The following is a 13190-nucleotide window of genomic DNA, read 5'->3' on the forward strand; positions in this document are numbered from 1 at the left end:
TGGATGTACACATATGTATAAAAACCACCTGGGATTTGTACACTTACTATATATATGCTATGCCCCAGCTTTAAAGAGATGTAAAACGTAAGCCAGTAACAAAAAGAAGAGTGACATAGGTCTTGCTGTGAACCACTTTTCTGGACTCACTAAGGACAAAAGATTTAGTGACCCCAGAGCATGGCAGAGATATGCCATGTTATGGTAGGAGATTGGCTTGCCCTGATTTGCCCAAGTTGGCAACATAGGCTCGTCCAGAGCTCAGGCTGACCCACGTTTTGTGGAGGGGATGAAGAAGGGCTATTAATTCAACTTGGCTTTTTAAGACCCATTGAGATAACTAAAAACACTTAGATGTATCACAAATTAAGAATCATGACTACACCCACTTGGGGGCTAAAAATCAAATGTATATTTTTAAAAACAATAATTATGGTGCAACAGATGAAAGAGAATCTCTAGAATCATAGAATGCAAGAGCTGGAAGAGAGACTCCAGTTAATTCTTTGACTTTATAGATGGGAGAATGAAGGTCCAGAGAGGTGAGGTGACCAGTTCACAGCCACATGACAAGGAGAGGAGTCACGGGACCAGAAAACGGGTCTCTGCCCAGCACATCTCTAATATTGTCTAAGGTCTCTGTGATGCTTCGGGGCAGCTCTCAGGTAGGGAACCATGGTCACCACTGCCCCCAAAGTTGCCCCCCCCCCCCCGGAAGAAGGACAAGGACCCCAATGCACCAGGCAGAAGTTGAGGGAGCCTGCAACCTAGGTCCCAGCCTCAGCCCTTCCTCCTGGTCATCCATCCACCTTGATAAAGTCTGTAAAATCTTTCTATCTTTCTGCTTCTCCAGAAAATGGGGACAAAAGCCTTGCTTCTTGAAGGCTGAGAAACCAGCTGCCGTGGAGGATGATGAATTCCTTTTGTTTGTTTTCTGGAACCGCTTTATTGAGATATAAGTCAACCCATTTAAAACTGGGCAATCTAACGTTTTTTATATATTCACAGACTCGTGTAAACATCCCAATTTTAGAACCTATTACCCCAAAAGAACTCTTTAGCTGTCACACCTCCACATCCCTCCTCCTCAACCTGTAGGCAACCACGAATTTACTTTCTTATTTCTACAGATTTGCTTTTTTTGGACATTAAATATAAACGAAATCATACCATCTTCTGTGAATAGCTTTTTCACTGAGCATGTTTTTCAAGACTCGTCTGCTTTGTAGATACAGGATTCCTTTTTATTTACTGAACAATATTTCATTGTATGGATATACCATATTTTATTTATCGATCAGTTGATGGCCATTGGGTGGTTTCTACTTTAGGGGTATTATGAGTAACGCTGCTCTGAAAATCCACGTGTATCTTTTTGTGTGGACATATTTTCGTTTCTCTTGGGTAGACACCTAGGAGCAGAAGTGCTGGGTCATAAGTCTATGAATCTATAAAAAGTGCTCTTGCCTGTACCCTCAGAAGCTGTGGGGTGAGGAAAGCTGAGGAGAGAGGGATGGGACAGGGTGAGGGCTCTTAGCTGGGTGGTCAGGGAAGGCTTCTGTGAGGAGGTGAGAATCAGCTAATGCTTTGCAGGAAGCAGCCGTGCAAAGCTCTGAGGGAGGAATATTCCAGGCAGAGTGAACATGGCCCCATGTTCATGACCTGGCACCTTGAAGGACGGAAGGATGGGGCAAAAGGAACCAGGGGACGGGATTAGGCAATGAGGCTGGAGAGGTGACCAAGCATCTCTCATTCTGTTTTAACTTCTCCTTTTGACATAATTTCAACCTTGCAGAAAAACTTCAAGTGGCACAAGGCATTTCCTGTGTACCCCTCACCCAGACTCACCAATTCACACTAACAGTTTGCCACATCTGCTTTATCATTCTCTCGGTATGTTATTACGTTTTTTAAATATATATTTTACATATACAAGATAGTACATAAATTAAGTTTTTTAAAAATTCGTATTATTTTTTTTCTGAACCATGAAGATAAAATTTGCCCCATTTCTTAACACTTCGATGTGTATTACCTAAAAGCAAAGATGCTTTCCTACCGTGCAACTGCAATACAACCATCAAAAGCAGGAAATGAACTTGAATACAATACAGACACCAAATGCATTTGGCCAATCGCCACGCTAATGCCCAGGCTCCACTCCAGCATTTACAGTCAGTGTCCGTCTGTCTGTCTCTATCTACCCAATCTGGGTCCCTACCTTTAAGGACCTCATATTTAAAAGTACCTACTACTTGACATGGACTCTAAATAATTTCATTTCTCTGTTAAAACTAAAATGTCATTGGTAATGACAGAAACGAGCAATTAAAATTTAAAAATACAATTTTATGTTCTACTTTGACGAGGGAGATTTCCCATACTCTTCTCACGGCATTTCATTCAGAAGCCGCTCCCTACCGTGGGCAAGGGCACTCGAATTGCCTTACAACGATTTTACGAACGGTGAAAACACAGCTTTGGGAACTGCTGATCTCCTTAACAAGTAGGAGGAGCAGTTCCTCCTCATTCTTCCTTGCTCTCTGGGCCCCAGGCACAGAGATTTGGGTTCATCATAATCCCCGGTCCATCTCTTACACCCATCATTGATCCCTGAATGTGGTCCCGTTTTACACCATCGGTTGAAGCGATGTAACAGACAAGCAGAAATCCATCAGCCCATTGACATCCGAGCTTCGTACGCTGTTACATCTATATATATGCTCCCCGTCCCTGCTCCTGCCTCCCTCCAGGCAGAAGTAACCATCACCCTGAACTTCATAGAAGAAATACTGGTTTGTTATGTACATAGTGCTTAAAAGCATACTGTTTCGTTTTAGGCGTTTTAACTTTATTTAAAAAGTACTGTGCTGCATCTCATGTCTTGCCATCTTTTTAAACGGCCGTGACAACATGGAATTCCGCTGTCTCTCACGCGGGGCGCGTGGAGACGGGCGCGTGGAGACGGGCGCGTGGAGACCGCCGCCCGGCAAACACCGCGCGGCATCACTGCGCAAGACCGCGCGCCCTCCCCTCCCGCGCGTGCGCAGTCGGCTGTTGAGAGCCATTCCTCTGGGAGCGAACGTCGCTTGTGCGTAAGTTCCTGTCGGGGACATGCCCAGGAAGGACACACCTGGTTACGGGGGATGTGAATCCCACCTTCCCAAGATAATGCCAAACTGTTTCCTGGACACTTGCAAAATTTACACACCCCTCACGATGTATCAGAAACGCTTCTGACCCCCACTCTAACACCTTACACCGGCAGACTTCTTCCCTCCTGCCAACCAAGTAGGGGTAAAATTGTGTCTCCCACTGCGGTCTCCATCTGCACTTCGCTGGTCCCTGAAGAGATTCAATGTCTTTATTTCCTTATCTTACGTTCCACACTACCTGATTTTTTAAAAAGGTGTTGCCAGTCATTTGGTTCTTCCTAACAAATGGGCATAAGACATGAACAGACAATTTTCTGCAAAGAAAACATCCAAATGGCCAACAGACACAAGAAAAAAGTGTTCAACATCGCTCGGCATCAGGGAAATCCAAATCAAAACCTCAATGAGATACCACCTCACACTAGTCAGAATGGCTAAAATTAACAAGTCAGGAAACGACAGATGTTGGTGGGGATGCGGAGAAAGGGGAACCCTCCTACACTGTTGGTGGGAATGCAAACTGGTGCAGCCACTCTGGAAAACTGTATGGAGGTTCCTCAAAAAGTTGAAAATAGAGCTACCCTATGACCCAGCAATTTCACTACTGGGTATTTACCCCAAAGATACAAATGTAGGGATCCGAAGGGGTACGTGGACCCTGATGTTTATGGCAGCAATGTCCACAATAGCCAAACTGTGGAAAGAGCCAAGATGTCCATCGACAGATGAATGGATAGAGAAGATGTGGTATATATATATATACAATGGAATATTACGCAGCCATCAAAAAAATGAAATCTTGCCACTTGCAATGACGTGGATGGAACTAGAAGGTATTATGCTAAGGAAAATAAGTCAATCAGAGAAAGACTATTATATGACCTCACTGATATGTGGGATTTAAGAAACAAGGCAGAGGGTCATAGGGGAAAAGAAGAAAAAATAAAACAAGACAAAACCAGAGAGGGAGATAAGCCATAAGGGACTCTTAATCATAGGAAACAAACTGAGGGTTGCTGGAGAGGAAGGGGGGTTGGGGGATGGGGTAACTAGATGACAGACACTGGGGAGGGTATGTGTTGTAATGAGCACTGGGTATTATATAAGACTGATGAATCACAGACCTCCACCTCTGAAACTAATAATATATGTTAATTAATTGCATTTAAATTTTTTAAAAATATGAGAAAAACAAAAACACCAACCCTGGTTCTTCTAACAGAAGGCAGAGAAAGGAACATAGCCACAGAGAAAAAAGGACTGTCTCACCTCCCGGGACAGTTGGTTCTTCTGTCGCATGGATTATGATTTTATTGTCATGCCACTTATTACCTATTGGGAGGCACTCCAAAATGAATTTCTTTGAAGTTTTATAAGGTTAAATGTCCTATAAAGCCGCAGTGACAACATGACCTTTTGCTTCATTCAAATGACTTCAAGTGAAAAGCTCTGATACAATCCAGGATTTGCACAAAACATGGTTTCGGCTTGAAGTAGGTTCCATGTTGCTGTTCTCCATTCATGTTCAGCAAACACGATTCATGGTCAAGTGGATGCTGACTGACTCGCTTTTTTATTATAAAAGTGTGACATTCAGGTTTTAGGTTTTTCACACAGAAACCAGCCAATCTGCAGACTCAGATTGCTTTCCCGCTATTATGAGGCGGCAAGTCGATGACAAAATTCTTGTTTTGATTTTCTTATACGTCTGTTGGCAGAACTGCTTTGAAACGGATCTCCCGTAGTTTCAAGTCTATGGCCCAGGACCATAACATCTGCTTGGATTCTTCCCTTTTTTATTCAAACATTAATGAGGTTTTAAAACCTATTTCTCTGAATGAGGCCAGCGAGCCTGTGGCACAGGGTTGGCTGGAGGTAGGTGGGGTGATCAACTGTCCTGGGACTGAGGGGGTTGCTGGTTCTCACGATTTTCCATGCTGAACAGGGGAAATCTGGGGCAAACCAGGTTGAGTTGGTCGCCCAGCCCAGAAGCTAAGTTAGCCAGCTGGTGGCTGGGCTGAGTTTGTGCAGGAAGCCTTTCTGGAGTGGAGTTTTCCCCTGTCCTACAATGGAGCCCTTCACAGGCTAAGGAAACCGAAGAAGGGACAGAAATTAACCAGCAATTGGGTACCCCTGACACAGAAACCCTAGCAACAAGAAAAACCCACCACATGCCTTTCTACCAGCTTGGACCGTATCCATGCTCAGCATCCACAGGTAAAACACATCAAAACGTGAGGGATCCCTTATGTGTGGCAATAATAATCAACCCTGACTCTGAAAGCCAGTTTGTTCTTAAAGTATCTGTCCTGCAGTCGGCCCAGAGCATAATAGATCTTTCTAGAAGGTTCCTTGCTGAGTCCCCAGCCTCTAGAACCATGGATACAAACTGAACCACTGCCTGGGGAGATCCGCTACTCAACACAGTTACTCCACGGAGCCCAGCCGAGCCCCCACCCCTGCTGGCCACACAGCCCTTAGGAAAACAACCAGTGTTCTCGGCACCTCTCCCGGTCACCTAGAGCGGGCGTAGGAGTCCTCTGTGACTCACTCTTTCTCCTCTCCTCCACCCAATCCCCCACAAACCTGCGGTCTGTGTCTCCTAAATATATTCAGGATCCAACCACTTACACCCGCCTGCCCCTCCCCACCCTGACCTCACCCAACATCACCACTCACCCAACAGACTCCCACCTGGTCTCCCTGATTCACCCTTGTGACCCCACAGTCCAGTCTCAGGAAGGCAGCCATGTGCTGCAAGTACGGCTCATCATACAAAGTTAATTCATGCCACGCCTCTCCTTAAACCCTCCAAGGGCTTCCTATCCCACCCCAAGGAAGAGGCCAAGACCTCAGAGTAGCCTTGATTTACAGGATCTGCCCTGCTACCCTTCTGAATGGTGTCCTACACTCACTCGGCTCCAGCCTCACTGGCTTCCATATGTTTCTCCAACACTCAGCCCACTGTGGCCACAGGACCTTTGCACCTACACTTCCCCCTGCTAGAACACTCTCCTAACATAGTGCACGGTCCACTCCTCACTCCCTTCAGTCTCTACCCAAATGTCACCCTGTGGTGACCATCCTAGTTAACAGCCGCTTGCCCCCATCCCCCTCCTCCTCCTCTTTCCTGCTTCATTTTTCTCCAGAGCACTCAGCCCACTGGGCACACTCTGTATTTACTCACTTATCTGTTTACTGTCTGTCTACCCCCATTGGAATGCAAGTCCCACGGAGGCAGGCAGTTTTGCCTATGGTGGTCACTGCTGTACCCTCAGTTCTTCACCTACACCTGGTCCACTAGGTGCTGAACAGACGTTTGCCAAATGACTGAAGGGCGTACGGAAGCGACTGAAGTAACACTACCGGCTAGGAGAGGTACCAGCAGGCAGGGGCAGCCGGCTGGCATCCAGCTGTGTTTCTTGCCTTTTCTACTAAACGTCCTCAGCTACTGAGCCTATAACCCTCCCTTTCTTAGTGTTTCCCCCAAATGGTTATTTTGTGAATGTCCCCAGGGAAATGTGGCCCTTGCAGATGACTGATTGTGCATGGGGCCTCCATCCCTTCATCCAGATTCACTGCTTCCTCCTGAAGCTGCCTGGTTCCGAAAGCCCCCATGAGAGGCCGGACGCCTCCACAGCAGTACCTGCCAGAAGCTTGGAGCGTGACCACTCAGATCTTGCGGAAGACCCTAAATCACGCTCAGAGCCCTAGCTGCAAGGGAGTCTGGGAAATGCGGCTTACAGCTTCCCAGCCTCCGCAGTTTGAGCTGTCAGTCACGCGAGAACGGTACTTTCAAGACTATGGGTTACTCCCCATTAGTGGCCTTGAAATCAATTTCCTGAAAGCAGACCAGAGTCCTTTTTAATGAAATGGAACAGACGACAAAATATCACAGCGTGCTATATATTCTGGGAGAAGTCCTGTTTTAGGAAAACGTCTGCCCAAGCATCAACCCAAACTATGACATCAGAATTTCTGGTGCATCAGACTTTTTTAAAAGTTCCCTGGTTAATCCAAATGTGTGGCCAGGAAGAAGAGCCATGGGGTCTGGTCTTTTCCATAGGGAAACAATGCTTCTGTACCCATAACTCCCAGCCGGCCTCTGGTCACCCGAACAGTCATGTGGGCATTGTGCCGAGGCCCCAGGCTGTCCATAGAGTCTGTCGGCATCAAAATGCATCTTTCTTCTGGCCAAGATCTTTCTCTTTCTCTCTTCCTGCTTCGAAGCCCACACTTCCTTGGGGTACCTCCCTGAGCTCCCATTTGCCCCCACTGACTGATGAAACTTTGTCTTCCTGTGGCAGGGCTGAGCCAGATCCCCAAGCCTCGAGAGTGACTTCCGCAGCCTCAGGGGGAGGCTTCCTGAATCCAACCTGTTGCCGGGATTCAGTATGTCAAGCAGATGGTAAAAATACCACAGCAGTTCGGCCCTAAGGAAGAACACAGTTGTTTCCTCAAAAAGCATCAGCACAGCTCAGCACCCTGCACGTCAAGGGAGAAAAGCCAAGTCAGGGGACCACACTTCTGGAATGCCTGCTTGTTCCATCTGGCCAAGGACACCGGGGGATGAGGGAAGCTCTCCTTCTGACAAACTGATTGTCAACACAGTGTAGGGCACGGACACCGCACCTAAACTTCCACACTGGAGGGCCTGTTACTGATGCTCACTCTAGATCAGCAAGAAGTTCTTAGCCCTGGAGCTACTTGAAGGAACAGCAGACCCACGATTATGATGGACAGGGACTTCCAGACTGACTTCATAGGACAGATGGGTCTAATGCACATTCAAGAAATTAGACTCCGACACCAACTTCCTTTTGGCACAAATTTCATTCTCGAAGTCAAAGCTGAAGGAACACCGAGCCCAGAGAACACAGGGCCATGACCTCATCATTTGCCACTTGCCTAAAACATAGCCTCTCTCCTGGAGACACTGGTGGAGACCAGACCAGGGTGCCCAGCACAGTGTTTGGGAACAAAGGCATAGAGGGGATCTCTTCCGCCCCCTGCAGCCAGCTTGGCCAAGAAGTTCGGGACACTCAGTGTCTATGTGACAAATGATTAGACGAAATTGAATCAGATTTGGAGGGAATCTTAGTTCACACCTTCTTTTCCAAATGGGTAAACTGAGGCCATATGCTCTTAAGTGGCTTGAGATAACCCAGCCAGCGCCTGACACAGGTGGGCCTGTCACTATCTGGTCCCCGAGCTCCCGGGCCATGGCATTTTCATACACACCATCCCCGGGTCTCCTTCCTCAGGAAGCATGCTGCAGTCACATCAGGGACAGAACTCTGAAATGGCCCGGGAGCCCTAATCTCGTCCGGTAAGTCGCTGGGCCCCGGGGGAGGAGAACGCGCCCCAGAATCCAGCCTGCGGACGCAGACACCCAGAGTGCAGGGTGGGTGCCCAGCCCCTCCTGGAGACTGTGTTTTCAGGATCTGCTCTCTGCACGGCCACTGGGGAAGTGAAGAGAAAAGAAGGAGAGGTCCTGGGTTTAAGGTCCAAAAATGCTGACCCCGGTTAGCAAATCGCAACCCCAGGGGCTGAATTGCAGGAGTTCCGAAGGGCCTGCATCCCTTGCGACGGTGGTACTTGGCTTTGGCTTCTGTTCCCTCAGCATCCCTGAAACTCAGTACCCGGCACGCAGCCGTGGCCTGTCATCTGGCTGACCCCTCAGCTCCATGACACCAGCCGGGGTTATGGGATCAGCACCCATGACAGCAGTGTCCTGGGGCCGCCTGAAGAGAGGCAGAAGGCGGGGGTTTTCCTGGGCAGGCCCACCTGCATCCATCCATCTCTCAAAGATCCAGATGAGTCAGGCACCTTCGTCTGTCTCTCTGCTCATTGCCAACGTGAAAGAAGTAGCTGGTTCCTAATGGCTGATTTGTCATACTCTGTGATTCCTGCCTGATGCCAGTCATATCCTGGGTCCCCTCCTCTCCAGTCCCATCATGGGCCGTGCTGGAAAGGCACGAGGCAGGGGTCTGCGTCCCAGCCCTGTTGAGCGCACAGCTTGATGAGGGAACCTAGACAAGCTGCATAATCCCCGTGAGCCGCAGGTCCTTCATCTTTACAATGGACACGATGCCACGTGCATCAGAGGGTAGTTGGGAGGTAAGTGCACACACGGAAGGCACTTGGGGTGTGGGAGATGCTCGGTAACGTTAGTTTGGTTTCTGTCAGGCAGAACCTCCACCTGTCCCCTCTGAAGCGGGGGGAGTGTGCTAGAATACTTGGGACCCTGCTCTCTGAAGACAGTGTTACAGACTTGTTGACCAGAAAGGGCCCTTGAGAATTTCGTTGAAACCCTGGCCTCTGAGCAGAGCCACACGCAAATCCCAGGAGAAGGGCTGACCCCTCCTACCTGGGAAGGCCTCCAGAGGGAGAACTCCCCCAGCCTTCCTCCGCAGCTCATCCCAGCTTTCACCAGCCATCCTGGCCTTCCTCCCGGTGTCTGGCCGAAGCTCTTCCTGCCCGCCCCCCTCTTGTTCTCACCGTAGCACATTTCCTCCTCTGACTCAAACCAACCTCAAGGCTGACTTCTCCAGACCTACTTCTTCCAGCCACGTGGCAGAGGACCCAACCCTGTTCCCCCACCATGGCCACCGTCACCCTGGAACTGACCAAGAAAAGAAGTGAGAGTTCGCGTTTCATCCCCACCTGTCCAGTGGGGAGAAGGTCACTGTCAGTTGCTGCCTGGGCCGGTCGCAGTCACGTCTGTTCATCCATTCATGCTTGGGGCTTTCTGCCTGACTTACTGTAGTACCATGAACCATGCTGGGGAGGCAGACCATGGAGGTCTAACTACAGGGAGGGAACTGCCAGATCTTATTCAACTAGCAGCGTCCGTGTTCCTGGTGCCTAGCAAGCACTCAATCTAGAGAATGAATGAATGAACGAATGAACAAACGAATGAATGAATGATTAAATGAATGATGCAGCATGCAATCTCCGAACTCTGCATTCAGGAGACATCAGCTGCGTTCCTCCCACACTCAAGACACAGGACCAATACCTAAAATACTAGGCTGGTTGTCTGTTTATCTCACCAGATCCACCTGCCAGCACGCTGACCTACAAGGACATCAATGGGCCAATGCCTTGAGGTCAGAGGGAGGGAGGGCCAGGGGTGCTGATTCTCTCAGTTTGTTCTCTGGAAGGCTACAAGCTGCCTGAATCCTTAAGGGAGGGTCAGCTCCGATCAGGCCACAGGCTCCACGGCCCTTTAGGCCTGGGGTGGTAATGCCTGGGGTTCCACACTCTCTTCTGTGCCTTTCCTACACCCTGCCCAAACCTTTGTAATAGTCCCTTTCTTAACCTTTTCTCAGCTTGCCCCATACACGTGAGCATGCCCCAAGTTTCTCGCCAGGCCTCTGACCAAGCTGATCCCAAAGTCTTACCTGTCAGGACACAGAAACAGCGCGGGAAGGGAATGAGCGGTGCGGTAACATTCTAGAGTTTAGCTAAAAGGAAGTCTTTCTCCATCTGGTTTCTGTTCATCTTGGTGAGGGGGGCAAAGAGCAGGGAAGTCTCTTCCTATTTTTGAAATTACTTTTTTTGTATAGTAAATATATTCAGATGGCTCAAAGTCCAAAAAGACATAAAAGAGTATCTGCACTCAAGTCCCCACCACCTGGACAGTTCCAGGGATAGAGTGCTGAGCCCCCGTCACGGGGGCAGCTCCAGATGATGTCCCATCACCATACTGAACAAACCAGGTCTCCCTGCAATTCCCACCCGTGCTCCCTTCTAAATAGGAGATCACAACTCAATAAAGTAGAGAAGTCCTGCCCAGGACCCGAAGCCCTCCAGAGTCTCTGCCCTGGTTTATCACCAAAGCTTCCAGAAAACCCAGCTAGGTCTGTTCCTCACATCCTGGGACCTTCAGGAATTGGCATCCATAGAATGGAGGAATGGCATTTTCACTTCGTGCAACAATGTTCTCTTCAGATTTAAAAAAAAAAAAGAAAGGAAAAGAAAAAAAGCTTAACGTTTAGTAGTTTGCAAATGTTTTGTCCTGATCTATCAATCATCAAGTGAAATCTAGCAGCGCAGTATTTATTTCATCCTTGATGCATAAGCCCCTCTGCTCCTCTCCCCCACCGCCCACCCCCACCCCCTGCAACAAATGCTGAGACAAGCTGACAGGCCCCCTTGCCTTCTCGGAGTTTGCCACCAGAGACCACAAGGAAACAAGAGGGAAGAAGGGGTGAACTCAGCACATACACCCCTATTCCCGCTGCAGCTAAACGCGGTCAGGTGAGGAGAGCTGAGGGAACCTCCAGACGAGGGCACAGTGTTACATCGGGAATCATGGAGACACTGAGGACAGCAACCATGGGACTAAACGTCATCAGCTGACTGAGGACGGCTCTTAGAAGCGGTCACCTCACTTCTCACCATCCCCCAAAGAACAAGGAGTGCCAACCATCCACCTTCACAACCAGGAGCTCTAAGTGGCATCTTAGCAACCTCTGTTTAAGGGACAAAGGCCAATAGGGCATCACGGGCAACCACAGCATTAACCTATTAATCTGAGTTATGAGGGAAGGGAAGAGAGGGCAAGAGGACAGGGACGGAGGGAACGGGGAGAGGGCCACACGCTCAGTCCCAGGCACCCGGGAAGGGTGGAGGCCTCCTCTCACTTACTTCTCACCAGGCCACCGTACCCAGGTGGGGGTGCAGAAGCCTTGGGTTTTAAGTGACAGTGGGTCACCGGAGCCCAAGCCCCTCCCAGGCTGAACAAACAGGGAAGGAGTCAGATAGCTCTGATTGCAAAGTGAAATTGAGTCTTCCTCTCTGTCCCGGGCTAGCATTCCAGCGAGCCCTGCAGTGACTTGGGAGCATCAGGGCCTCCATCACCCTGCCCATAAAATGAGGCCCAATACAACGGCGGGGGGGGGGGGGGGAGCCCCCTTTTGGGGCAGGGGGCCATAGGAGCATCTGGGCTTGCTGACAGGCCGTGTGCGACCCACCACCCCCTGCAGGGGGGAAGGCCCCAGTGAAGGAGCCTGAATGCAGCTCCTTCAGGAGGGCCAGGTGGGGCACTCCACGCAGGGGGCCCGGTGAGGGAAGGTCTTGCTGGAGGGCACCTCCCTAGGCCAGGCCCACCTCACCTCACGTCTGTTTGCTTTTCCGTGCACCGTCCCACCGGTCCCCATGCAGTCGTCCCTATTCGTGCCCATTTTGCCAAAGAAGACCCTGAGGCTCCGGGGTGGTCAGATGACTTCCCAAGAGTGACGGGGGCAGAGAAGCGCGGCGGCAGGACTCGCACACAGACCTGCCTTCCACACCGGCGTGCCCCCCCGCCGCCCCCCCCCCCAGGCTCAGCCTGCAACCGGAGTGCGCGGCCGGGAGCCCACGCGGCGAAGCTGCCACCCCCGAGAGCCCCCAGGCCGCGGGTCCGCGCGCGCGAGCCTGCTCCAGCAGAACCGCGAACTTGAACGCAGCGCGCCTGGGGGTTGGTTCCAAGTGGCGCCACTCGCACCGGCGAGGGCACGTGCGGCGGCGGCAGGGGCGGCGCGCGCGGGGGGCCCGGGGGGCGTGGGGGGCAGTGCGGGCGCGGGGGGCGGCCAGGGCCGGGCCGGTGGGCTCGCGGGGACGGCGCCTACCTTTCCTGAAGGGCATCGCGGAGGGGGGCGCCCCGCGAGGCTGTCCCGGGACTCCGAGGCCGGGCGACGTCCGAGTGCCAGCCCCGCGGCTCGGGGGCGCCTGCGGGCGCCGGGCGAGGGCGGGGTGGGGGGGCGGGGAAGGGACATATTTGGGCAAAACGGGGCGCGTCACAGCCGGAGGGAGGAACCGCGGCGAGGCGGGCGGCGCAGCCTCCGGGGCGGGCCCGGCGGAACCCGCTTAACCCCTGCGCTGCCGGCGCGCCGCGGGGCCGCGGGCCACCCCCTCCCGAGCAGGGGCGGCGTCGGGCCCCCTCGCCGGCTCCTTCGGCCGGTTCGGGGCCGCCCTCCCCGGAAGGCTTTGGGGAACTTTACCCCGCGCTTATGTTTCGGTCCTCAGGCACAGGGGGACGGCTCAAGT

The 13190-nt window shown here is 51.2% G+C and overlaps 1 protein-coding gene across 1 annotated transcript in view; it reads right to left on the minus strand.

Annotated features, from left to right (window-relative positions):
- The window catches only part of PFKFB3 (6-phosphofructo-2-kinase/fructose-2,6-biphosphatase 3), a 77052-nt gene extending 64185 nt beyond the window's left edge, over positions 1-12867 (minus strand). The window contains exon 1 of the mRNA XM_035021703.1: positions 12773-12867. Within this exon, the coding sequence (XP_034877594.1) occupies positions 12773-12788 (16 nt within the window). The 5' untranslated portion in view covers positions 12789-12867. The remainder of the gene's footprint in view (positions 1-12772) is intronic.
- Between the last annotated feature and the right edge of the window lie 323 nt (positions 12868-13190).

Source organism: Mirounga leonina, unplaced genomic scaffold (genome assembly GCF_011800145.1).
Source record: "Mirounga leonina isolate KUSES-001 unplaced genomic scaffold, KU_Mleo_1.0 Mir_175, whole genome shotgun sequence".
Lineage (NCBI taxonomy): Eukaryota > Metazoa > Chordata > Mammalia > Carnivora > Phocidae > Mirounga > Mirounga leonina.